Source organism: Lissotriton vulgaris, chromosome 7, assembly GCF_964263255.1.
Source record: "Lissotriton vulgaris chromosome 7, aLisVul1.2, whole genome shotgun sequence".
In the NCBI taxonomy this organism is placed as follows: domain Eukaryota; kingdom Metazoa; phylum Chordata; class Amphibia; order Caudata; family Salamandridae; genus Lissotriton; species Lissotriton vulgaris.
This window is the reverse complement of record NC_141695.1, coordinates 598793650-598820727: the sequence shown is the minus strand read 5'-3', so window position 1 is coordinate 598820727 and position 27078 is coordinate 598793650. Positions and strand designations below refer to the sequence as shown.

Below are 27078 nucleotides of genomic sequence, written 5' to 3'. Positions count from 1 at the left end.
TAAATCAGCAGATACAGAAGGTGAACAACTACAGTATTGAATTGTGAAATTATCAGGTATTGAAGCTAAGACAGTGTTAGATGCACCTTGGGTAGCCTTTAGATAAAGTAGGTGAAATGCTCAAACAGCCGGTGAAATCGTAACATGTTATAAGCGACATTGTCGAAACCCAGTTACCTGAAAAAACGTTGAGCTACAGAAAACATGACAGCTTTCAGGGAAGAGGCACCAGATTGATCTTAAACTCCTCAAAAGCTCTATTAAGACCTTGACGTTTGCTTTTCCGAAATCAATTACATCTTCGTGTTATTGCAGCACATGAAGCAATGCAAGAGGAAAGGAGGACAGGGTGGTCAAGCAGCAGCTCATCCGAGGTTAAACCAACAACAAAGTACATCTCCAGCAATGAGCTTCCTAAACTCGGGTTTCAATTAAATGTGCAACACTTTGTAATGGACTGACAAAAAGGAATTACAAATGTTTGCAATCTTATAGATGAATTTGCAGCTGCACTCCAAGTGTTGGCGGCTTAATAACAAAGCCCGGTCAGGACTCTGAGCCAGAGGAGCTTGGCCGCCATTAGCTGATGACTTGCGGAATGGAGACCCCCCCACGGAGGGCAAGTGAGAGGGTAAGAGAGACTGCTGAGATGACAGCCAGAGTGGTGTCTGCAGACAGGAGGCGGGCTGCGTTACAGAACGCTGTAGGGGTACATGCCAAAAACGGGTTTCTCTGCCCCGCCAGAGCGCCCGGAGACGCTGTGCAGCCACCGTGGGTGCATTTTCGACCCAGAGACTTTTTTCCAGGAGACGAGACGTGCCCATCGCAGATTGAGGAGGTGCGTGCGTCTCCCACAGACGGATACGTGCTTAAAGGTGAACAAGGAAGGGCCAAGGAAGAATGTTCACATAAAAGGAACAGTCAAGGGCCGGAGAGTAATACCATATCAGCACAGGGTCAGATGAGAGTTTCAAAAGAGGAGGGAAACTGGTCCAGCGAGGGAAAATGGGACGAGAAATATGGGGTTACATGAAGGGAAACACAAGTGAAGACTAAAGAATTATTAAAAGATTACGCAGATTCTCAGAGGACTAGTTGGGAGTTAGTATTGTGGTCATGTGAGACAGATAAGGGTGCTGAGTTGCTAAGAAACTGTCCACAGGGGCACGGTTGAGGAACTACTCTAGACAGTCCTGGGAGATGGGGGGGGGGCTCTCAAACCTGCTTATTAAACAAGCAATGCTCGTGGGAAGCCTTGCTCCAGCCCCTGGGGTCGAGCAGTGGCTGCGCGCACCGTGGCAGATTCCTCAGCACAGCCGCCGGGCCCTTCGGCCTGTCTGGGAAAGCGAAAGCACGTCGCCACGCACGCTTAGGGACTAAAAAATGCGAGCGCGTGTGCACAAAGATGGAGTCGGGCTGTCCACATGCGCGTGCATTTTTTTTGTCCCCTTGTGTTCATGTTTAGATTTGCGGATGGCGAGCCATCTTTGTCCATTTCGACGCGCGTGCATTCAGCTTTGGCTGAATCGCTTCCAAAAGGTCCTCCCCGTGGCGAGAGCAACACATGCACTGCTTTCGCCAGGCTAGAACTAATGTGGTCAATTACATTTATCTGCCACCAAATCCCACGTTTCTGTAAAATAATGGACAGAGGCAGACGGGGTAAACAACTAGGTTTGAGCCTCGGCGACTGGTCAACATCCGGTGATTCTGGGCAAATCACTTAATCTCCTGTGTCTACCAAATAATGAATGTTTCCTTGTGTAACGTAACTGGTGGCCTTCGGGTGCGGTTCGTGCTATATAAACCTACAGAAAAACCAACGCCTGACCTGCAATAGCCAGATGGGAGGAAGGAAGAGAGGCCATCACACGCTGTACTGTGTGATGGATGAGCAAAATGCTCTCCGAGAGAAATTTCTGGAAAGAGAGCTAAACACACAAAGAATGAACTTTTTGAAATGTACCAATAAGAAGCCACCATTTCTGACTGCCACAGATAGTAACCAATGGCAACCCCCACAGAAGAGATAATTGGTCAATCGAAGCTCGACCTAAAAATGAGAGCGCCCCAGACATGGTTACAAACCACAACATAAATTATACATGTAGAGTAGTTACTTAAGTCACAAATTGCTTCATGACTAACATGGTGGGAGTAAAGCTCTACATAAATACAATGCAATTCTGATTTACAATGTCCTAACTTAAAAACAGACCTGGAAAAAAATACTAAGGGACAATGCCAACGGAAAAGGCAACGGAAAACACTTACTCTACTTCTCATGTGCTCATCATTTGATGATGCACCTAAACAGAGCAATCCAATTCACACTTTCTACACATATAGGTTTGGTACAGGTTGATGAGCTAAGGGCATTCACGATACTCGTACTGCAAGAACAAAATCTACCCACAGGTGTCAGGAACTTGCTTAACAGCATAAGCCGCTAATATGCTGGCAGCAGTTATTACTGGTTGGATTGAAGAGGCATCTGGCAGTGGAATATTGTCTCTAGCAGATGAGAGAGATGCAGAATGGTCCATGCTAGGGTTCGAACTCTAAACTGTTTACCAACAAGCTGTGCTTATGTGAATCATGCTTCTGAAGATTCTCGTGATGCCTTGCTATCCTGGGAGAAGTTCTGTCTTCTCAAACAAATGCGAGGACGGATCAGAAACTACAGCATAGGGACATCCCTTTCAATATGAAACAGGATTCCACATTGGACTTAATTTGCTTAGTATTCCTAAAATAAGATACAATCTCTAGTTACAGAATTCACATAGTCACATGTTTTCCTCAAGATCTATAGTACTTTGGCACCCCAAAGGAACGCCCATATCTATTATGTACTTTCATGTGTCTCCACCTAACTTCCCAGTCACGTACAGGCAACCTACTTAACATTGCTTCGAGATCCGCATTATGTTCAATTATTCGCTTTCCAATACTTGAATATTACTAAGGTGAGGTCTGCTTGGCTATATTGTAAGCCATTTCCTGACTAGGTTTTTGAAGCACCAATTTAACTCCTTCAGCACCGTACAGATCTCAAGCTACTAATAAAAGTTGTCCATATTACCACAATATATTGTTGCTTGAACAACTGCTTGCTTTTTCAGTCACTTCACTCTATAAGTGGGTACGCATACCTGTTTGTGTATCATTCAACTATATGCATACCAACACTATTTTATACAAGACGGAGAGTGGTTGTGTGCTGAAAACTGGTAGTCAATTCAAGCTAGATGAGAAGTGCAGCCTGCATGGCTTAAATTGTATACAGTCCAAAAACGACACCTAGTTTCAATTAATCCGCAGTTCGTATTCTCCCACATATTAAACACGCCTACACTTCAAAATATTCCATTATAATGTACCATCTCATAACCCCCCTATGCCGAGTAATGAAACTTCTGTCGCAACTGAACGGTCAATCATCAGAAAGACGACAAACAAAGATAACCACGTTTTCTTTCAGTGCAGTGTTTCAAATTGTGATCACTGCTGCAACACTAGCAGCTTCAGCACTCTACCCTTCCTAAAATATATATACAGCAGAAAAGGAAATGAGAATAATAAGCAGTCATACAACTCATACATACTCATGGTCTATGGCCCGACTCCAACCCCATTGCCAGCACCATTGGCCAGCGCCGCAGTGGAGTTTTCTGTGTGGATGATGCCCTCATAAAGAATCTCGGCCTTGGAGATCAGACTGATCTTGCTGCCAATGTAAGTGTCCCTCCACTCACGGCTGCTACCGGGTTGGGAACGCTCCCCCGGTCCGGCATCAGAGGCTGCACAATGGACGGGCAGTGTCTTGATTGACTGCCATGTTGCTTCAGGTCGAAAGCTAGGTATTATGCCGATAGGAATGAGCTCCGTCTCCATGCTATGTCCTACTCTCAACTGTTCTTAGTTTTGCCTGGAAATAACAAGGCCGTCTATGAGAACGGCCGCGCACTGTGACATTTAATTCATGGTCTCATTAGGAGGAGCGCACTATTTTGACTACCATTGTGTCATTTACATAAACATGTTCAAATCGGCAAGGGCTTTAGAGAAGTACTGAAAAAATCTTTATCTTCCTGGGCCACTTACTTTCACTTTCCTCTCGTAGAGCAACAAGTGTGGAAAGTGACGGGTGGGAGAGAGGCCGAAGAGGCATGGAGCTAATGGGATGGGAAGTTAAATAGAACAATTAACAAGCATTTACAATGTAATGGTCTCGGCATTATTAAAGGTAGAGCTATTGGCATTGCTTATGACTTTTTTAATCATAAATAAATAGCATTGTCATTTACAATGCCAATAGCTTAAATCACTCGCATATGCATGACCTATTGCATTTATACACACAGAGCCACCCACACAAAAAGCTATCTACACAGGAGGAAAAAGTGAGATGGGCAGAAAGAAAGACAAGAATAGAAGGGGAAAAGAAGAGTGAAAGAAGGAAGGAAACTTCGAAACAAAGAAGGAAGAAATCGTGAAGGGTGGAAGGATGGATGGACTTTAGAATGAACCAATTGGAGTAATGGATGGAGCAATGAGTAGCAGAGTGAATTGAGGATTGGTGGAAGGATAGGTGATGGGCTAGTGACTGGATCAATGGCTAAAAAGATAAATGGATGCATGCATATACCGACGAGTGGATGGACAATGAAGGAAGCATGCAAATGTGGATGAATAAAGGGTGAAAGTGAGAACCGATGTGTGGATGGATAAGTGAAAGGAAGGATGACAAAAGGGTATAGGAAACTGTTCTAGGGAGTATGGGCAGTGTCCCTTGGTGCTATTTAAGATATGGTTCAAGGTGGGAGCTATTTTACGGTTATTACTACTCAGTTGTTCAAAGTCTATGAAATGCTGCAATTCATTCCGCAATTGGGATAGATAATCACATATGTCAAATGCTCGAAATCCACATCCTCCACCCCACCCACCCCCCGCCACTCTCTCTCTATAAAAGCCTCACTGCGTGTTTGCTCATTCATTTTACCTTACTGACTCGGGCCTCCAAATCTGTGATCCCAATGGGGAAAGAGAAGCCGAGTTTCTGTCTGAAAGGACACCATGCAGGGTCTTAAAATAAGTCATGATCTAGTCAAGGGTGCATACAGAATACATAATATACGCGCACACACACAAAATCCGCCCATCTGTCTCCCCCCACCCCCATCTCTTGCATGTCACCTATCTGCAAAGATGGACACATACTGTGGGTGCAAAAGCTTCCTTTACTCTGGCCCGGGCGATGGCCACTCTGGCATCGTCTCATTAGGACAAAGGCTAGAGAGTGGCATTACACAGTACAAGTTTTGTAAATAATCAAGCAGAAGCCGCTCAGTTAACCCGCATCTAAATTTCTCAATGAAAACTAATTTTAATCCAGATGATTTGCACTGAACCATATGTCAGCACTTCAAACCTGCTAATGTGGATGGGCTGATGAGACAGCAGGCTGTGATGTCACAGAGCTGTGTGGCAATCACAAAGACAGCACATTCTGAAACAGGGAAGATGAAACAGGGAAGATAAAATGCCTATAAAATACAGAACAGAAATAGCAACTTGCTCGGCACATTAGCGATTTACAGGCATTACCAGCCAGCTAGGAGATACACGCACTGCAAGTGGTTTGGAAACTAGCACGAGGCACACTAAGTGCTAGCCACATGCGTACACCTGGCAGGTTCACACAGCATCTGCTAGGACATACCTGAGTGGTAGAGTGAGTGCCAGGCATCAACAGGTGCCTGGAGTTTGCTGCACACAACTGGAGGTAGAGGACTCAAGTCTCTTACACAGATATTACTAGCAGCATGCGCATACTTGTGAGGTGCAGGAACATTAACCACATGTACCTCACGATACACACATGTGCTGCTGGCCTCCATGCACCTAAAGGGACATGCCATCTGTCTCTGACTTGTGAGACAAACTGTACTAAACCAAACACATGCAAACAAATGGGTGGAAAAAGCAGTCAGCCGCCTGCACATCGGAGTGCTACAGACGGTACCTGCTTTCAGCAAGCACCTGGAGGTAAGGTTACTATAGGTAGTGAAGACAATACTAAACACAAGCCCATATCGTGCAATCTAGGATGGTGCCAGAATCCTCACAACTGAAAGAGCCAAGTACATGATGTCACGCGTCCAAACCTCGGAAATGCAGGCATTGCCTAAAGCGATATCGGCAATACAATGCACCAGCGGGGAGTGGGAGGAACAGATGCACAGAATTGTAAAGTGCAAGATTATGCCAAGGAATCCAGGAAACAACAGGTAGTTGAAAGCATACTTTATTTTGTTCCTTTGAGATTCAGTTACATTCCCATGAATACCCGTAACCGTAAATTTCCCTCTTAAGTATCCAACACGGTCCCTTCAAACCCATACAATCACACGCGACCTCCAACCAATCAGTATACACACTCGCGACATTCAAACATAGAAACGCCTTCACAACATGCATCCACACACACGCGCAACCATTTAAACACAAACACACATTCATCCGCTCACTCACGCGCCTAAACACACACGCTCTCATTGTTGTTAAAGTTCCATGCGCGCTCAAACGCTCGTGTAACTTGAACAACAACATACACAACACACAGGCCTTCTGCAAAGCACACACCAGAGATGCACAGTCCCAGGCACCCGCACACTCACTTTGGAACGAACAGTATGAGGCATCCGCACACAATTAGGGGGCACACAGTAACCACCTGCACACGCCTGGAAGGTACACAAAAAGTCACCTGCGCATACACTGCTTCGTAACTCGCTACAGAAGCAAAAATGCCCAAGACCCACCTCCGCTTCAATTTACACTGGTTTCTTTAGCTCTAATCTGCCACTTTACGGTCGCTTCAAAGTGCTTTCCCCCCTGTGAGCCCCCGTACCTTCAGCCTCTCGCCTGTCCCCTCACTAGACACCCTGATGCTAATTCAATGATTGCAATGAGTTATGAGCCTGACGTGGCTCGCGCTGCCAGTAATTAATGCGGCCTGCGCTCCGGAGGATTTTCTTATGCTAGAACTCGCCGCCGGCAAGACGGGTGGGGGATGTTTTCGCGGATCGGTGGGATCCAGGGCTCATACGGTATCCGAGGTCTTCTAGGGTCAATGGGTACGGGAGGGTAGAGGGAGGAGGGAGACTGGATGGAGGCGAGCTGGGAGTGAGAGTGCAGGGAGGTGGGAGGTTACAGGGCAGAGGAGCGCGCAGGACGAGAAGCGCAGAGAGGGAGCCTGCCAGAGCAGGGAGCTACGGACTGGGAGGACGGGTGAGAGCGAAAGGGAGTAGGGAGGTGGGAGTCTGCAGGGGCTGAGAGGGAGGCTGCAAGGCGACTGAAGAGGCGACTTCACAGGGGACGGGTTGGTGCAGGCTAGACGGCGGGAAAAATGGCGGACTCGAGCTTCCGATTTTCTTCGGATTTGGGGGCGTGGTTTTGCTGTCCTGAGTGACGGACTACGTCACGAGCTAAAGAACAGCAAAAATGACGCCCCCAAATCCGAAAAAGACGGAGCCTATTCGGAGGGACGGCTCTCTCCTCCAATGGCTGGCCTCCGTTTAGGAAGCCAGCCAATGGGAGAGAGCCAAAATTAGAGGCGAGAATAAGAGCCCCTCTAAGAAACATAAGATCTCGCTACTTCCGGTTCTGACAAACCGGATAGTACCTCGACCTAAAAACCACTGTCAGAGTAAAGTGTGCGTCCTGCCTCACAGCTGCCACCGTGCGCGCAGCTGGAGAACCAATACTCCATGGGAGTGAACGTTTGAAAAAAGGTGGAACATACACCCACCATTAGCAGGCTCCAATTTTTACAGGACACACAAAAAAGCCAATCCAAAAGCATGGGAGGAGTTAGACATCACAAGTACATACATCAGATTGCCACAGCGCAAGCGTGTAAGCTCGACCAGATAAAATGAGGAAAAGTGTGCAAAAGAGGCCAAAACTTATTCCCATAGTATTTTCTCAAGCACAACCCCTTCCCTTAGCAAAGCTGATCAACACAGACAAAACAAAGGATAGGTTCTATCAGCTACACTGTCAATTCCTTATTTCAGTTTTGTTTTGACTCAGTTTTTGCTGCTTCTTCTGCCACCTTCCCAGTTCCTTAAAAACAAAATTAAAAAGTCAAGATACTTTTAAATAGGTGGATATATTAAAGTGCTATAATCTTAAAATTATTTTTTTACTTACTTTTCTCTAACTTTAAAAAAATAAAACCTGCTGCTAATACCTATCAAAAACTCCCTGCATAAATATTACCAAATGGAATTGCTCTATTCTAACTACCATCATGTCAATTGTACCGTAAATTTGACAATAGTGTGTTTATTACACTTTGTGGTTTCATAAATGATATGTGTTATGCCAGGTATGTAGCGTAAAAGTGTGGTCTTTACAGGAGATCACAATGAAAGTATATACAGACTGCAGCCTCAGGCTACACCATAGCTTCCAAGGTTTCATATTGCTATGTGTGACCTTTTCGTAATTTCATTGTAATTATGAGTGACATTTCAACGACTATGAATTACACTTTTTCGTGAGCAAAATCAAGCAAATGAAGATGAGGGAACCATAGAAATCTGGAATTGCCCCCTTTTGACCAATGAGAAACTAAGATCTTAAAATTGCAGCAATGCTATAGAAATGGAAGGGTACGAACATAGTAAAAAGCAGTAACTGACAGCTAATAGTCAAGGATGCTACGATTCTAGTCACCTCTTCTCAGCAAACTGGGCAGTATGTCCCTTTCTGCTGACCTTCAAAAGGTAGTTTACAGCTGATGCGGGGAAAGACAAAAAAAATGGAGAAGCAGAAAGGGAGATGCATACAGTGGGCCACAGTTGTATTTTTTCGTAAGAGTTGGCAGAGTAGCAGTCCTTTAAAGATTCTGTGTGCAGAGATTAGGCTATGTATTATAATTATTTGTAATATGTTTACTCTGTCTGATTCTTTTGTTTTTAACACAGAAGAAATACCATTTCTTTCTATCACAATTTAAAAGGTAAATGTTTTTGTGACTATTTTCTGAAATAAGTATGACAGTTCACCACAATAATAGGTAAAAATCAAGGGTCTGATTCGCAAAGCCATTTGCACTTTGAAGTTAGATTAACGTGTGCAAAGTAGTAGTAGTGTATTTTGTAAAGCGCACAGCTGCCCCAACGGGGCGTCTCGGCGCTGTATAACACTGTGGAACCCTTCCTGGATCTCCCTGTGAGATGCCCCTCCTGGGCACCCCCAAGGTGAAGCCAGGCATCCCAGTGTTGTAGGGGCCGTTGTGTAGATTAAGCAAGCAATTGCCCAGAGTTGCAGCATGGGACCCATGATTAGAGTAGGCGCTGAGGCGAGAATTATCGAGTCCGCGGACATTGAGCCCAAGACCCTGCCGCGTCGGGACTTGAACCCTGGTCCGGGGCCGATCTCTGCTTCAGAGTCTGCCGCTCTAACCAGTGAGCCACACTTCTCCACCAAATGGCTTGTGCTGTACGGATGTGAGCTCTAGTTTTGTGTTCCCAAAATGTTAGTTAACATTCACAAAATAATTTAATCAGAAGGAAAATTACCTGTGCACAAATCTTTTCTCGGGATAGGGTATGGACATTTCCGAGACAGCAATGCCTTGCGAAGTCCATGTACACCCACAAAACTGCAAGTTCGTTTTTAAAAACCTAGGTACAGTCTGAGATTATCTCTTGTCCAGGGAAAAAATAATCTGCATCCATGGTTGAAATGCCGACAAAGATGGGGGGTGAAAATTAAGGGGTTTCTAAACGAGGGAAAATCTCAACATTTTAAATTGCAATTGCAATTTTGTATTACGTGTAAACATGTCTAAAGATACAATGCATATATTTACACATGCATAAATGGAAACCCGTGAAAGCAACACTGAAGTTATAAAATAATTGAACTTCCAATCCTGGGAATTTGCAACCTGTTTGCCAGAGATGTACTCCAAACGTAGACAGAAACAAACTTTAGAACATTTCCACCTGTGTTTGCCTGAAGAACAGAAGAGTGAGAGTTGCCGGGTGAGCATGTGCACATTCCCTGTGTGATTTTCGTTCCCCAAGAATTGCTATGCAGACACAGTCAACTGCTAGTCACTCACTTCCTACCTGCGGAAGGCAGCCTGAAGCATGACACACAACGGTCAAGCTGAAGACTGTTGCCCGTGCGCAATTTGAAAGGGGACGGGTGAAATGTGCACAGTGACATATGGGAAGCTTGCACATTCACTGTTGAGGAATGAAAGTTCAGTGAGAGCAGTCAATGCGCAGAGGGAAGCCCCAAAGCAGGATGTGAATGGACTGTTTGCAGGTCTGCGGGCACTGCCCACACCAGCTCCTGCACCTGTGAAAGCAGAAGCTGCAGCAATCAGTGCAGGCTTCAGCAGCTCTGCTTTCACCTGCGCATAGATCTCAATGCAGAACCATCCCTTCCTCGAACACCACTCCCTCTGTCACACCATAGGCCAATACGCGGAGCTCGCACCCCTGGTTAATTCAGCCTACAGTGTCGCAGGAAATGGGAAGAGACCCACGGCTTACCGTGCCAGGGTCCGACGGGAAACAACTAGTATTGAGTGTCACGTCTATGAGACCAGGCCAGCTGAAGGGAACACAATAGGATGGGCATGTGTCCATGACCAAGTGATGGCATCACATTCTGGTCCATGCACGGATTATGGTCCAGTCCAGTTACTGCCTGCCAGCACAATTTGAAAGGCGGCGGGAGAGGGGTGATACACCGCTGGTGAAATGTGCATGGTCTGAGGCAGGGGCAAGAGTGCGAAGCTAGACGGCTCAAAAGGCAACGGCAACGCCTCCTCCTGCTGACTTTGCCTCAGGAGCTAGTGGAAGAGAGTAAGTACAGTGTGGTCGTCATGGAGGCAGAGGGCGCAGAGCATCAAGAGGGGCAAGCTAGACAGTGAACACTTGCATTACCATCACGATGCAGAACTTAGGACGGCGCGCGTCACGTGACAATCCAGGATGCACATTTATACAGCCCAGTCTTGTAATAAAATGCGTGATAAGTATTTATAATGCTGTGATGCTGGCACTTGTCAGCGCTGCTATACGTAGGCCCACTGCCACTCCTCCTTGTTGTGGTCCATAGTAGGTTGCACGGAGTACCTCGCCTACAATCTAGATTGTGATCACATCTTTCTCACATTCCATGAACCTCGGCATCGTTCTCGATTTATCCCTCACCATGAACCGCCAGATTAACACCGTCACCTCCAGCTGCTTCAACACCCTCCGCAAGACCTTCAAGTGGATCCCCCGAGTCAAGGAAGACAGTCACCCAGGCACTCATCACCAGCAGACTGGACTACGGAAACGCACTTTACGCCAGCATTAACAAATCCCTACTCCTCAAACTCCAGACAATACAGAACACCGCCGCCAGACTCGACCTCGGAATCCCCCAGCACAAACATCACCCAGCACCTACGAAGACTCCATTGGCTCCCCGTGGAGAAAAGAGTCGCCTTCAAAATCCTCACTCACACCTACAAATGCCTACACAACAACAGACTCAAATACCTTAACAGAATCAACTTCCACGTACCCCAAAGAAACCTCCGATCCTCAAACCTCTTACTGGACGAATCCCTCGCAACCACAGAGCCACAACAGGTAAAAGATCCTTTATCCCACAATGAGGCCAAGACCTGGAACGAGCTATCGGCAGTCATCAGATGAGCACCCTCCCTGAATTCCTTCAGGAAGACCCTCAATATCTGGCTCTTCGGCTAGACTGATCTACGGATAATTACCCTCCAACCCCCTCAGCGCCTTGAGACAATCAAGGGTTATTAGCGCGCTTACAATTCCCCGATTGATGTATAACCGTTCTTTAAATATGAAGCAGAGTGCAAGCACCGACAACTTACAAAAAGTTTGCGACTCCTGTGCATGAGGTGCATACTCACGCCCTAGTGTGGTGTGTGAGAAGGACCCTTTGCAGTGTTTCTCACTATTGGTGCAAGCTGCGTGTGTGTTCCTGTGACAAACGCAACCAAGCAACGCGCAGCCATAATACATCAATCAATCAAGCCATTTGTAGAGCGCGCTTCTCAAGGCGCTACGGGATAGAGGAAGCAGCTACTGGTCGAACAGCAAAGTCTTGAAGAGTCTCCTGAAGGTCAGCAGGTCCTGGGTCTGCCGTAGGTGGGCGGGGAGGGTGTTCAACGTCTTGGCGGCGAGGTGGGAGAATGATCTGCCGCCGGTGGTCGTTCAGCAGATGCGTGGGATGGTGGCGAGGTCGGCGGAGTGGAACTGGCGGTTCGGGGTGTAGAAGGATAGTCACTTGTTAAGGTATGCTGAACCGGTGTTGTGGAGTGCTTTGTGGGTGAGGAGCTTTAAGGTGATCCTCTCGTTGACCGGGAGCCAGTGCAGGACTCTCAGGTGTGTGGTGATGTGGCCGTGGCGAGGGAGTCCGAGGATGAGGCGTGCGGAGGCGTTTTGTATGCGTTGGAGTCTCTTCTAGAGTGTGGCTGTGGTTCCTGCGTAGAAGGCGTTGCCGTAATCCAGCCTGCTGCTGAGTGCTTGGATGACCGTTCTTCTGGTTTTGGTGGGGATCCATCTGTAGATCTTTCAGAGCATGCGGAGGGTGTTGAAGCAGGAGGAGGAAACTGCGTTGACTTGCCGGGTCATAGACAGCAAGCAGAAGCAATACTTCCCGTTTGACTCGCCCAGCTGCTCTGAAAGGAAATGACATTTTCGAGTCTGCGGCTGTTCGGAATGGCCGGAAATTAGTAGTACGAGCTTCGTCACATCAAAAGAAAAAAAGTAGAGGTGCAAAGTATATATATATATGAACAAGGGCTGCAAGGCCGAAACGTGTCATGGTTGGTTGTACCATGAAAAACTGCAAATAAACTTACCTGAAAGAAACTTGTGGTCTGTCTCCTGCTTCGCCGGTCCTGTGGGATCGGAGGTGGGAATGCGATATATATATATATATATATATATATATATATATATATTCACAGAAAAAACCATAGGTTATAGACCATATATAGTTAGGAATTTGCATTTACAAAACCTTGAAAATTCACTGAAAAAACCATAGGTTATAGACCATATATAGTTAGGGATTAGCATTTAAAAAACCTTATTTTATTTGCACAAAACCATTGAAATTCCATATATAGTTAGTTGCACTAACTATATATCGCGGATCCGCAATCCACTGCTAATGATGTCACATATTACATCATTCATGACATGGTCAGTGACATCACTCATGACATCTCAAATGACATCACTGATGACATCATCCAGTGAATGTGTATCTTTCTGAAAAATAAATATTTTTTATATATGTATATCTAAAGGTTGATGGAAGAATAAATGGGTAAATAAATGAGCTTGTATTTAAAACTGTTCCTGATTTGACACAGGTTAAACGTGTGACCAAGGCACTTTTGTGCTGAAACGCGTAGCGTTACCTTGGAAATAAACGCCCACTAGCTGTACTTTCTCTGAGTGCGTGTATTGCTGATCGTGGCAAAACCTTTGAACTATTGACATTACTCAGCGGCGGGGTTGGCCGAGTGGAACACGCCACCTGACTACGGGAACCGGATCCCGGAGACTAACCCTCTTGCAAAGTGATTTGATATATATATATATATATTTTCTATGGAAAAATGAAACCCCTCATTTTGTTCCTTTTCAAATTAAATGTATTAAGTGTTACCACTTTATTCCAATCAAGATGACTTCAGGTGTGCCATACTTTTGTCATAAGTAAGACTGTTAGCGTTCGAGTTGTTCTTTAGAACACTCTGGGACATTCTGTCATTGGGCTATAGTTGGGCTACATCTGGCTGATATTTGGGCTACATTTGGATTTTTTTGTCTCTGGTAGCCATCTTTAGGCTACACTGGGCTACATTTGGGATCTAACATATATATAGCCCAATGTAGCCCAATATATAATTTTTCAAAGTTAATTTTCGTAAAAACCACTGGACCACATATCTTGAGACATAGCAAAGGCACATCGGGCTACCAGTCCCTACAATTTTGCCAAGTTTGGTGGAAATCCATTCAGCCATTCGGGCTAAAAGTGAGGTAAATTTGAGGAAATGTTCAGGCAGATTCGTCAACCGGCACCAAAGTTATTCACAATAGAATTTTGAGTTTTTGCATTGAAAAAAATCCTAACTATAACTACCTACTGGCGACCGCCAGTAGGTAATATATATAAATAAAAAACACTGAGCAAAGCGTGTGTCCTGCCTCCACAGTGCGCAGCGCTGTGCGCTCCTGAGGCAATACACCATGGGAGTGAACTTTTGATAAAAGATGGGAGATACGCTCACCATTAGCCACTTGCAGGCTCCAATTTTTACATGACACATACAAAAGCCAATCTAAAAGCGTGGGAGGCGGTAGATCCCACAAGTACATTCAACAGATCGCTACAGCACAGACACTAACCTCGACCTAAAAAGTTGTGTGAGCAGCTTTGATCCAACAACAATAGTGGGGAAATGCGCCAAGAACAAGAATATTTTGTGCACAACTGGTGGCAAACCCGCCTAATGGAGCTAAAAATGGGCTGCAAAATCATAGCATGCTCCATCTGTTGTCCACACTGCACGACATGGGAAGCCACAATACAGGCAGGGCAGACAATTGGCAGGAAAAATTTAAATAAACATGCAGGTCTTTCTGTACTTATCCTGGCGTTCCCCCATTAGACTGCACTGACCCTTCCGTGCTATATCATGAACGGGGAATCCTGCCTCTTGTTTACTACACTGGATATGCAATTAGCATCAGTTACTGAATTTTTCAGAACCTGAATGGGGCTATTTTCTGTAGCAGTATTTCCCAAACTTTGAGTCGCAAGACGATTTTTGGTGGATTATAAAAGTCCAAGCAATGAAGAGGTTTTTAAATTCTGTATACGTTTGGTCGCATTTACTACGCTTCAAAAGGTCAAATGTCAGGCTATATCGGCTGATAAATTGCTTTATTTTTTTTTCATGTGGATTGGTGTTTACAAAGTCTTCTCACTTTGCAGTAATCGACAGAAAAGTGATTTATGTGACAATCTTGCTAGGTCCAAGAATTGTTAAAGGAAAAGCTGTAGAATGTCATTTTTTGCATCACAACAAAAAGTAATCACATGTAAATGAACTGTACACATTCTGCAGTTTGGAAAGCACCAATGAAGCACTTTTTTGTAATTCTTAAATATGAAGGAAAGAAAGATTTTAGTAGGATCAAACAAATCAAGATACTTTGCTTTGCAATGCACAACTGATAAATATTCAGTGAAACTATTTCCACACATATTTTGTGTGCAATCATTTTATCAATAAAACCGTATGTCTGTACAAATGTAGTGGCCATTTTAATGGAAAATGTGGTCTGCAAATGGCAGTGCACTACCACACGATGCTTTAGTTACATTAAAAAAAATGCCCACCTCATGTCCATTAAAGGGTAGGTGGGTCACAAGCGTTTGCGGTTATAAAAATTAAATCATGGTTCTAAAGCTTATAGAAAGCTCTGTTCCATAGCATGCTAGGGTTCAACAAAGGACCTTTCAAAGTAACTGTGTACCAAGTTGTTGGCCTGGGACACATTTGGTTCCATATTTTATTCAGATATGAAGCCACATACAGTACAGCCTTCAGAATTACTGTCCGAGACCAGTGAGGAAGGCACTGCTACCACTAGTGTCTATATCAGACGGAATCAGATACTCACAGTAACACTGAAGTTATTTTGTATAGAGTAGGAACAAAATGATTTGATTCTAAGTGGGAGACTATTGGACAGCCCGTTCTAAATTATACTTTTATGAAGTACACCGTTGACTTCAGCCGCTGACTTCGAGCCGCTAAGGAGTAACTGTGAATCCTGGACACACTAACCAACGCAATGGCGCCATTCCCACCTGGAAGTGCTTTTGCACAGCGTCAAGATCAGCAGGAGCTATATTGATACTGATTCCATACCTCATCACCAAGGGCTCATCAAAGCCCTTGTATGAAAGTAGCTTCACCAGTGACAATAGAATGAAGGGGTACAGATATACCAACTATGCAGGTGGTGGAAGAGTAAGAGAAGACACTGTGATCTCTGGACCCACGTTGGCTTCTGTTTTACTGCCTCATGAAATAAAGCAGTGCCTGGTGCTCACTCACCTGCATGTGTGACCCTGGTATGGCTCCAGACCAACCGTATGCACAAATTCTCTCTGTGCTGCTGCAACCCTTGGTTAGCAGGGTAGCAGACTTTGCATAGTCAACATATAATAGCACTTCTGCACCACTGTAGTTGTAAAGTGCAGTAATAGGGCAATAGACAGATGCTGCTGAAGGTCAGTGAAATGGCAGCATATATTGCAGGAGTGTATGACCGTAATATGACAACCACTAATGCATCACTACAACTTGACCAGGCAAGAAATCGTTCCAGAAAACTTTTCGAACTCATCAAAACCCAATCCATGGAGGCACCTCATCGTCCACAAGACATAACGTGCCCACAGCCAAACGGTGAAGAGTTCTCCACCTTCTTCACTAGGAAGACCGACACCATCAAGAACGACTTCCTAATTGATCTAGCCGTACATGCAAGACCGCACCCACAAACCCCCCCTCCTCAGCACTCCCTACTGCATCATGCCAACTCACTTCAAAGCCCAACCGAAAAAACGATGCAGCCTGGTCTTCATTTACCACCTACTTAGAAGAAAACATTGGCAATATCCTCGGTGCCCTGAACCCGGCCAATCACTTCGTTGACCCGCTTCCTGCAAATGCAGTCAAAGACCTAACCCCTCTGCTTCTACCTCTCTGGGCCAAGATCATAATCAGTTCACTTCAACAAGGTTGCATCCCAGATTGCCTCAAATTAGGCCAAGTATCACCCATACTAAAGAAGCCCATGGCCGGCCCAACGGACCTAAACAACTATCGCCCTATTTTCAATATCCCCACCTTGGCCAAGCTCCTGGAAAAATGTGTGCATCTACAATTAACAAAGCATATCGATCACTTCGACCTCCTAACAAACACCAATCAGACTTCCGGGCAGGTCATAGCACCGATTCAGCCATGACACACATAATTGACGACGCACTGCAAATCCTCGATCAAAATGGTTCCTGTTTGCTCATCCTTCTAGACCTCTCCTCAGCCTTCGATACCATCAAACATGAGAACCTGTTAAACCTCCTGGTACACAGAATGGGTCTATCAAGGGCAGTACTAAGTTGGTTTACCTCATTTCTATAAAATCGGACAAAACAATTCAAAGTCAATAAATCCCTGTCCAAGCCAGTCCCAGTGACTTTGGGAGTCCCACAAGGGTCCTCACTATCCCGACACGGTTTAATCTTTGCATGGAACCACTCACCAAAATTCTACAAGTCTCCAACGTGCAATATCACGAGTACACAGACGACACACAACTATACCTTAAGATCCACACCCTAGAGGACATCAAATTGCTTAATACAACGCTCAGAAATTACCAATCCTGGCGAGCAGAAAATCATCTCAAACTGAATGCCCTAAAAACAGAATTCCTTCTAATATCCCCACCTGCACAAATCCCCAAAATACAAGATGGGATCAAACACATTACGGCACTCAACGTTTAACCCACCATTGTGGACTCAGCGAAGTCACTGGGAATAACATTGGACAGCAACCTTAACATGCAAAAACATATCAGCAGTGCTACAAGGGGAGCAAACTTCCAGATTCACACACTGCGGAAACTGAAACCCTTCCTACCACACAATGACTTCAAGCAAGCAGTACAAGCTCTAACTATTCCTAGAGTAGAATACGGATGGGTCTCTGTGCGGCCTACCCAAAGCTTCGACGGCTCCATTACGAGCCTCAATCAATGCAGCAGCAAGACTCATAACTGGTTCTAAACGAAGCTCCCACATTTCCCCGGATCTACAATCCCTGAACTGGCTACCCTTGGAAGCAAGAATTCATCTGAAAATAGCTTGCATGACGCACAAAGCCATGCATCACAATGCCCCCAGCTACTTGGCACAGAAGCTATCTCGGGTGAGATCAGACCCTCAAGAAATGCTGAAAAACGACTTCTGAAACCACAAAAATTCAATAAGAAATAAACATAACCGATCCTTCTCTGGGATGGCACCTAGAATTTGGAATGCCTTACCCCCAGAAACCAGACTCAATCCTTCCCCTGCCTCATTTAAAAAGGAAGTAAAAGCCATCCTCAGTTCCATCCTCTAACCAGTGAGCCTCATGGCTCACTGGTTAGAGGCGGCAGACCCGAGAGCAGAGGACAGCCCGGGACCAGGGTTCGATTCCCGGCGCGGCAGGTTTCTGGACCAGGGTCAGCGGACTCGATAATTCTCTCGTCTCGGTGCCCACTCTGATCAGCGATCACACTCGGCAACTCTGGGCATTAGCTTGCCTCATCTTCACTAACGGCCCCACCAGACCGCTGGGGATGCCTGGCCTCCCCCTGGAGATACCCATTAAGGGACCATCTCTCAGGGAAGCCAGGAAGGGTTTCGCAGCGGTCGAAGCGCCTTGGGACCCTATGGGTAAGTAGTGCGCTATATAAATGCCTATACATTTACATTTACATGAATATGGTCCATAGAAATCCTCAAACTGTACGGGATAAAGACCCTTGTACGCAATCTTTGCATTATACCGTCCCTCGGTCTCACACTACAAGACAGACTGTATATCGCTTCTTACTTTGTTTATTACAATACGCCCCTGTACATATGTTTTGATTCGCTCTTCTTTTTTTAATGTATAAGTAACATTTATTGATTGTATAGCGCTCTGATATCCGCCAGGATATTGTTCGCGCTCTATAAAACTTTCAAAAATAAATAAATCATGGCAACTAATTATGAAACATGGCACTGCACAGTAACAGGGCAGTGGTTTGTGCAGTCACTACACAATAACTAGGAGTCTGCATTCCAGTCATGCAGTACAATAAAAGGCAGATTTGTTTCACAGTGGTAGGAGACAGTTGAAATGTAATCTCGGGCAGACTCCCAAGAGTTCTGTCTCTTTCAGAATACTCAGTGTGGGAATTGAAGTTCAACAGGAAACAGACAAATTATATTTTTTACTTAAACTCCTATTGGCTTTTTACCAAGTCTTATAACTCATGAGATGTGCAAGCCTCCAAACTGTGCACTATGTAGGGCCATATACCATTAGTAACACCTTAGATGCGGCGCAAATATCCCTCCCCAGTGCTGCGCGGTCCATTGGAACTAGTGCTGAATGGACGTCCAATGGTCGTGCGCAGCACTGGGGAGGTAGTGCTGCCGTCGGCCAACGCCCCGACGCAGCACTTAAGAGGTTAAGCATCAAATATTTAGGCATGCAGCACAGCAAACCCAGCTGGTGATTGCAGAATTCTGATATTTGAACTGAAGAGTGCACATTCTTTAAAGATGGTAACCTGTGCCACAAACATGAGCTAATGGATGGTAGTGACAAAGCTGGAAAAAAGTGTCGGACAAAAGAAACGTGGAGGGCAAAACAAATATTATGCTTGCTTGTAAATTTGCAGGGTCCAATGCAAACATTCTGCACCCTAAGTGCTGAACGTAGGACAGACAGGAAGGAAGCAGAGTGGCCATATAAGAGGCAGGGCCTCTTCGCTAGTCTGTCCGCGCTTTTAAACTGTATTTTATTGTTGTGTAAATACCCAAAATGTTTATACTTTTGGGTTGCTAGCCAATGTTTCCCGAGAAAGTGGAGGAGAGGATCTGGTAGGACAAAGCCTTGCCTGCTCTGTCTAGGATCTCTGACAATGCCATGTGTAAAACATTAAACGTGTCAATAGCACCAACAAACTGGCGACTCCATACAGATCTTCTGCCAAGGTCATACTCTTACATACTAGGTAGGAGTACTAAACTAACATTTTGCTCTGTTCCTTAAACCATCAACCCACTCCGTACCTGCGGTACAAGTAGCTAGCAGAAATACCACATTCACCAGCTCCAGAAGACAGATGATTTTAGATCACCACCACTGCATTGGAGAAAATAGCAATACAATGGCAGTACATGGAATATAATCTAAAAAAAAAATATTCAGAAACTGACCACGTAGTGTACTCATCTTTGGCACTGAACTATGAAGTTCACACTGGTCTGAATTATGTGAATCAGGAAGAATGCAAAAAAGCATATAATATTAGACACTGTCTGATTCACCAAAAAATGTAGTAAATCTGCACTAGAAGGAGTACCGCTAAATAAACAAAATGCAACAATTTACTATGTGCAATTCGCATAGCACTTCCAGTAGTTAGCCTGGAAAGATCTGCTAGATGCAGGTTTTCAGGTGGACGACGGTGTAGTGTAACGAGACATTTTTACCCTCCCTACCAGTGTAGAAATGTACAGAGTGCAATGTCACACCAAGGAAATTCTGCCACATTCTGACATTTGGTTCCATATGAAGTAAAACATTTTTTTGCAAAAAGCAAAGCATTTTTCCTTATAGAGAAATCCCTTGCTTTAAATCACCACTAAACTGTGGGGGAGTTTGCCCCGCTTCCCACCCTGGAAAGGGTTAACTGCAGCCCTTTGCTTCTGACCATTTTCATGGTGGGAAGGAGTCTGTCAAGAGTTTGTGAATGCCCACAACCTCATGTTTGTGGGCACTCACATTCTTAAAGCATACACCATATTTGTCTTACTACACCAGACCTACTGAAAGAGTTTACTACCTCATAATTGTATGCATGTGTCGTACAATTGGCAGCAGTAAATGCATTTATGCCTGTGAAGTGGTGTTTTGCGAATACCTGAGAAATCGAAATACAGCCATTTCTGTATATTTAACAGACATAAATGGGTTTCTAAGAAGAGTAATACGCGTGAAGAGAGAAATTAACATTCTACACCAATACTTAAGATTCAGTTATATTCGATTACCATGGTAGGAAAACAAATGCATGCATTCAACATTGAGAAGTCACACTTTAAAAATACAGTATAAAATAAACTTTAGCCATCACTGGTGACCACACAAGGATGGTACAGTGAGAGATCACATGAAGTTCGGGTCTACAAATCTCTCTTCCAATCCAATCATACATCCTTCATCAGCCCCCACGCACCACATACCTGTTGTCTGTCAGCAGCTCTTCTGTCACCTTCTTTCCTGTGAACTTGTGTCTGTTCCCCATCTTAAAATTTAGAGTCTTCCGCAGACGCCTCAGCCTGCGAGAGCAATAGCCCCTAGAACAGAACACCAGTCTTAATATTTTCATCCAATGTTTTAGAAAATGGTCAAAGATGCTTCTAAGATGGATGAGATCGCAGAAGACTTAAGCCATTGATGTCACATACCCACCTATATCTCTGGAAATCGCCATGTCGTAAGCCGTGCTGCTGCTGGGATTCTTTAATAATCTGCAGAACTGAAGTTTGTGTTAAGGAAAGCACTTATGCTTGTATGGAAAGATCAACACACATGATGCTAAACACATTAGTGATTCAGATACATTCCTCAGTAACCTGACATATAAGCTACCTAAATAGACTGCAGTTTTACTTATATATTGCTAGCTAGATTCAGGAAAGAAAGTCATAATAAATGGAGTGAGCTTTGCATAGAACAGAGAAACGGCCACAGAGAAGTGATCTTGATTAACTCATAACTAAAGAAAGTAAACGATCCATTGCCCTTGTGCAGCAGCCTTGATAATCCCTACCTAGTATCCAACTATACTAAAACTGTCCCAAATTTTCTTGACATTTTTTTCTAAAGGTCTTTACATTTACTTTTTTTTGGGGGGGGGTGTAAAAAAAAGGGGATCTCAGCAGACAGTGCACTTGGTCTTCCCGAGCTGATATCTGCATATGGAAGGCAGTGGGCTGCCATGCTAGGGGACTATTGGCTCATTAAGGAACCCAATCTAGCCTTGCTGCTGACAGTCCAAGCTTGCAGAAGTGACTACCTGCTATTTCAGTTGTGTCAGCGCCAAAAGCACATCCGTCTGCACCTGGCTAGATGAGGTGCCAGACACAATGCTGGTTTTCTAATATGTTCTGCTAAAAAAAACGCCTGGCTTCACAATTCAATGTAGTCTCCATTTCTTCTGGCCAATAGGTGGCTAGTAGAGATGCAGGAATTCTTGCAAACATAACAGTAGAAACCTATTCATAAAAATCCCTATGGCCCTCACTTCTGGCCCAAGGAATTGGGTCAACCTCCCTCCCCCTCCAGCTTGGCCAAGAGCCTTGGGATAACAGTGATTACCACCAGTTTCTTCCATATGAGGAAAATAAAATAAAATAGATCTGAAGATTATTCACCCAGGAAGCTCTGATTCAGGTGACTCGCCATGGGTATGTCCCATATTGACTATGCCAATTCGCTGTACTTTGGCATCCCCTTATAATCGATCAAAACGTCTGAAGCTGGTACGGAACCAAGCTGCGCGCTTGATTTTCCATCAACACAGGAACCACCATGTCACTCCGTTCCTGAGGAAGCTACATTGGCTCCAGATTACTCAACAATGTGCCTTCAAGGTTTGCTGTCACATTTTTAAATCTCTAAATGGAAGAAGTCCTAAATTTTTGAACAGCTTGATTAAAAGGAACGCACCTACACGCAATCTGCGCTTTGGCCACAAGCAATTCTCGTCAACTCCCTCATTTAAATTGAAGCGTGAAGGCGGTGTGAGGTTTGCTATCCTAGTCCCTAAACTCTGGAACTCCCTTGCTTCTGAAATTCATTTTTGCACCGATCTCCTAGGTTTTAGGAGACTCTTTAAAACGTGGCTGTTTTGACAGGCTTAGGAGTAATTCCTTAGGGTACAGGTATCTATCAGAGTAGCGCCATGAAACCATCCTGGTATACGTGCGCTATACAAATCCTTTTAACAGAACATACCCCAACTACCAGATCTACAGCCTCACCGGTGTCTGGTGTATCCAATTCTGCCACACCAACTTAAAGCAACTTATTTAAATACTCACTCAATCATTAAACAGAAGACCTCATTTTATGAGTTTAAAGTTCCATGTGCTGTTTTTAACTGAATCCATGTTAACAGCTATTCAAGATAGTCTTAAAACAATTCCTGATGGATTTCCCTCGTATTTTAATCCCTTACATGCGGGGCTCATTCCCCAGCTGTGCTGGGGGGAGGGGGGCTCGCACCGCGCCCCGGTGCTCATGAAGAGCTCAGCATGAGCCAGGGTGCTCGTATGCTCATGACTAGCTGAGCTAGTCATGACCACACCCGTTTCTGTCGAACGTTCGCACAGGAGGGGAATTAGGCCAGTGTGCGAGCGTTCCAACGGTCATGACGAGCTCAGCTCGTCATGAGCACACGAGCACCGTGGCTCATGTCGAGCTGAGCTCGTCATGAGCGTTCAAGGGGTTAAAAGAAGTAACTAGAATATCCATGCAAGAGTTGTCTTTATTAAAAACCATTGGCAATGCCAAAAGGACTTGATTGAAAGGAATGCTGTATGATAATGTGAAGCATTACAATTAATTAGCATGGGAATGGATATGTATTTGTGTAGAAGTAAAGAACCATAGATTAATATTGGTGTAGTTTAAAAGGTCGGGTGGCAGTTGCACAGTCAAAACAGATCTAAAAATCTATGTTAGTTAAACCGCCACCCCGCTGCCAAAGAAAAACAACAAATTATCTAGTTCTCTAAGACGTTGTAGTAGCAATGCAATGTCATGTGGGTGACTGACAGTCATAGCTCAAGCAGCTGGATAAATAAACAAAGTGATCACAGCAGTGTGGAGGACACACATTTTGTTTTGTTTGGGCAGGAGTTGGGCACTTCCACAAAATTTACTCCTGCCAAAGCCCCTCTCCTGGTGATACTCACATAATTGTCTGGCAACAGCCGTTCCGTCATGACAGACGATGAAAAAGGAGTTTGGTCCAGCCATTCGACTGATGTTTTCCATTAACAATACAGAAAAGCTTGTAGTTGAATTAAAATTTGGCAACATTTCTTAGACATTTCTGTCACGTACAGACACCCTTTATACATGGTCTAATTTCTAATGTAGTTCAATGATTTATTACATTTGCTTCTCATTAATAGTTGCAGCTTGATAGTATTTGGAGATTTCACCTATTGGGAGGTGAATGCTCAAGCAAGGATCAAAGATAAGGAATTTTATGAATTAATCGCCAAATCGCTCTCAAAACATTCTCCAAACTATTTATTTCAAGGGACAAATTCTAAATCACGTCTGGACCTATAACGTATCTCTAAATACTATGCTGGCCCTTCCATGTGTACGTTCTGAATATCACTTTTTTTCCCCAAATTTGTTTTTACTAATTTTACAGAAAAGTGAGCCAGACATCGTAAAGCAGTATATAAGGACATATAAACACACGGCATGCTAGGATATGGCAACAATCAGTATGGGATAATATACCTCAACAATGTCAGATACCCATAATCGTCTTCAAGAAGCACCATACAATGAGCTGGTGTTGTGATAAATGCACTAACAGTATAGTGAAACACATAATTCTCAGTATTTCCGTGTATACCAAAGTTGTGGCGAAACAGACGGCTAATTGTCAAATCTATCTGGATGTAATATAGATAAAAACATCTTAAAACCAAAAAAACAAAAAAAACAATTGACCCCCTGTAACATCCCCAACACATCCTAATAGGACAAAATATCTATTGCAGTGTATTCTTACAGCATTGCATGCCAGCTCAGTGAAATCTGTGTTTTCCTTAGACCTCTATATTCCTCCCTTTTCAATTCAGTCCCCTCCGTCCTGCCCCATTTCAATATTTCAGTATGCCATTCTTGTAAGGGCGGGGCTCTAGTGGACTTCCATCATGTGGTTATGGCTCTTTTGGCTAGGAGGAGCGCAAGATTAGCAAAACGAGAGGCAGGGTTGCCCTTTTTTCACAGGGTTCTAGGCCCAGTATGCAATATTCCAAAGTGTCATTCCGGCGCACCGGGCCACCGCCGTCAGTATTTTGCACACCGTCACCCAGTAGTGACCTAGTCTAGGGCAAGCCCATACCATGTGTACCAATCCCGCATTGGGCGCGTGCCAGCGCAGGCAGTCATCGTTCGTCCCTGTAAACATAACACTCAACCTGCGTGGGGTCAAGTACTCTCTGTGTAACAGCATCAATTGAATACATTTAAATTTGGGATTACGGGAGACCTTCTTGGGGAACCCCAGTATAGTGTCCCACTCTTTGACCGCAAACGTACGGCCCACGTCCCCCTCCCATTTTTTTGCGCAGCGGCTGTAATGAGATCGCCCTCTCGACTCTAATCCCGTGAGTTAGCCATTTTGTCAGTCGGGCCCGTTACCCATCAGGTACTGCATAGTAAGCAGTGTATTCGTAGGTGGTTCAACGTCTTCAGGCGACCATGTGGTGCATAGATACCTGGAGATATGTGCGTGTAATAGGAAAAGTATCCGGGGCACCATGAACACGTATAAATGTTTCATGGGTTATTAGTACCCCCTCCATAAAGAAGTCTCCTAGTGTAGTGATGCCCGCTTACGTCCATGTCTTCAGGCTCCTGTTGTGGTACTGCAAAATTTGGACCCCGCTGTTTTACAGATATCGAGGTCCAACACTCGCATCATAAAACATCATCGTACCATGACGATTTTGGTATCTACGAACCGGTAATGATCAAGACATTATCCCTATGTATTTGCGTCACGATTGAGTGATGCTAAAACCCCTAAATCGTAGTTTCCGTCCCGAACCCTCGAACTCCATTTTGTAAACGGCATCCATCTTAGGACTTGCCCTCATATAAGTCAATTGATTAAAGCCGATCTAAAGGACACGTCCTCTGTAGCTGACTTCCCCGTGACCTGGCCGAAGCTGCCTCCACTGCCTCCAGCCAAGCCTGCTCGGGCAGCTCCTCGCCCAGTGGCCGAGCAAGATATCAAGGCACAACATGTCATAAACCATTCACTACATACAGACTATGTTTTTCATACACACACACACCTGTCCATGATTCCTGTTTATGACCCGTTTTATGATGGGAGGGTGCTCGACCTTATTGCATTTCATCGATATCTGATGGGAGTTCTGGATCTGGCGGGGTAATCCATCACCAACTGGACATCTGAAGTATGTGCTGACCAGCATGACTTCGCTCTTTGTATTGTTACGAAAATATGTGTATAGCCATATCATAAACTCAAGAATTCTTGCCTACAGCTATTATTTATGTATATAAGGAGAAGGCTGGTTCTGTAAAAACGAACAGTCTCCTGAGAACTTACGGCCCGTGTTGTCGTACTTCTAGGACGCATGTTACTTGGTTGCAGCCAATAAAACTCGATCATTGACTTCACCTAGAAGACTCTGTGTTTCTGTAAGTCCAGAACAGGGAGAACTCAGAGGTCTTTGGGTGTGATCCCCTGGCACCACCGGGTCTCTAAAAACCTGGCACCTCACTGTTAGAGGTGATTCCCGAACGTGTGGAAATACCCAGCAGGGGAATGGTGGGGGCATACGGCGCTTTCCGACCAGTATATCTCACCACACTCCGCCAATAAGTAATAGCCAATTTCAATAAGTGGGGCACTGACGTTGACAGGGGAGCTTGTGGTAGTAAGTGCTTGTGGATGATCCCCTTGTCCCTATCTCGTGATGACATATCCAGCTCATGCAGATTGCGAACAGTAAGCCAGTATGCCAGCCATTGCAGCTGGCTGGCATAACAATAAGCACGCAGGTCCGGTACTCCCATCCCGCTGTGTTTCGTGTGAAGTTGCAACTTCGCCAGGCTAATACATCTACGCCCTGTGCCCCATATTAAATCTATCACCAGAGAGTTCAACACTTTAAAGGTGCTCGTGGGGACAAGTAACGGCAGGTTGGTAAAGAAGTAAAGGAGCCGCGGCAATAATACAATTTTTGTGATGGCCACTCTGCCTGCCACCGACAGGGGCAGCGAGACCCAGTACTGAATTTTGGATTTGAGAGCGATAATCGCACGCCCCAGATTGCCATCTAGAA

General features: G+C 44.8%; 1 protein-coding gene across 2 annotated transcripts in view; it reads right to left on the bottom strand.

The window, feature by feature from the left end:
• SRP68 (signal recognition particle 68) overlaps positions 1-27078 on the bottom strand; it is a 280497-nt gene that overhangs the window by 204896 nt on the left and 48523 nt on the right. Inside the window, exons 2-3 of one of the 2 annotated variants that reach the window (XM_086930712.1) lie at positions 21413-21479; positions 21184-21297 (exon numbers count right to left, since the gene is read on the bottom strand). In XM_086930712.1, the coding sequence (XP_086786838.1) occupies positions 21184-21297; positions 21413-21479 (181 nt within the window). Of the gene's footprint in view, positions 1-21183; positions 21298-21408; positions 21480-27078 lie in introns of both variants that reach the window. The other variant, XM_086930713.1, reaches the window with a different exon arrangement.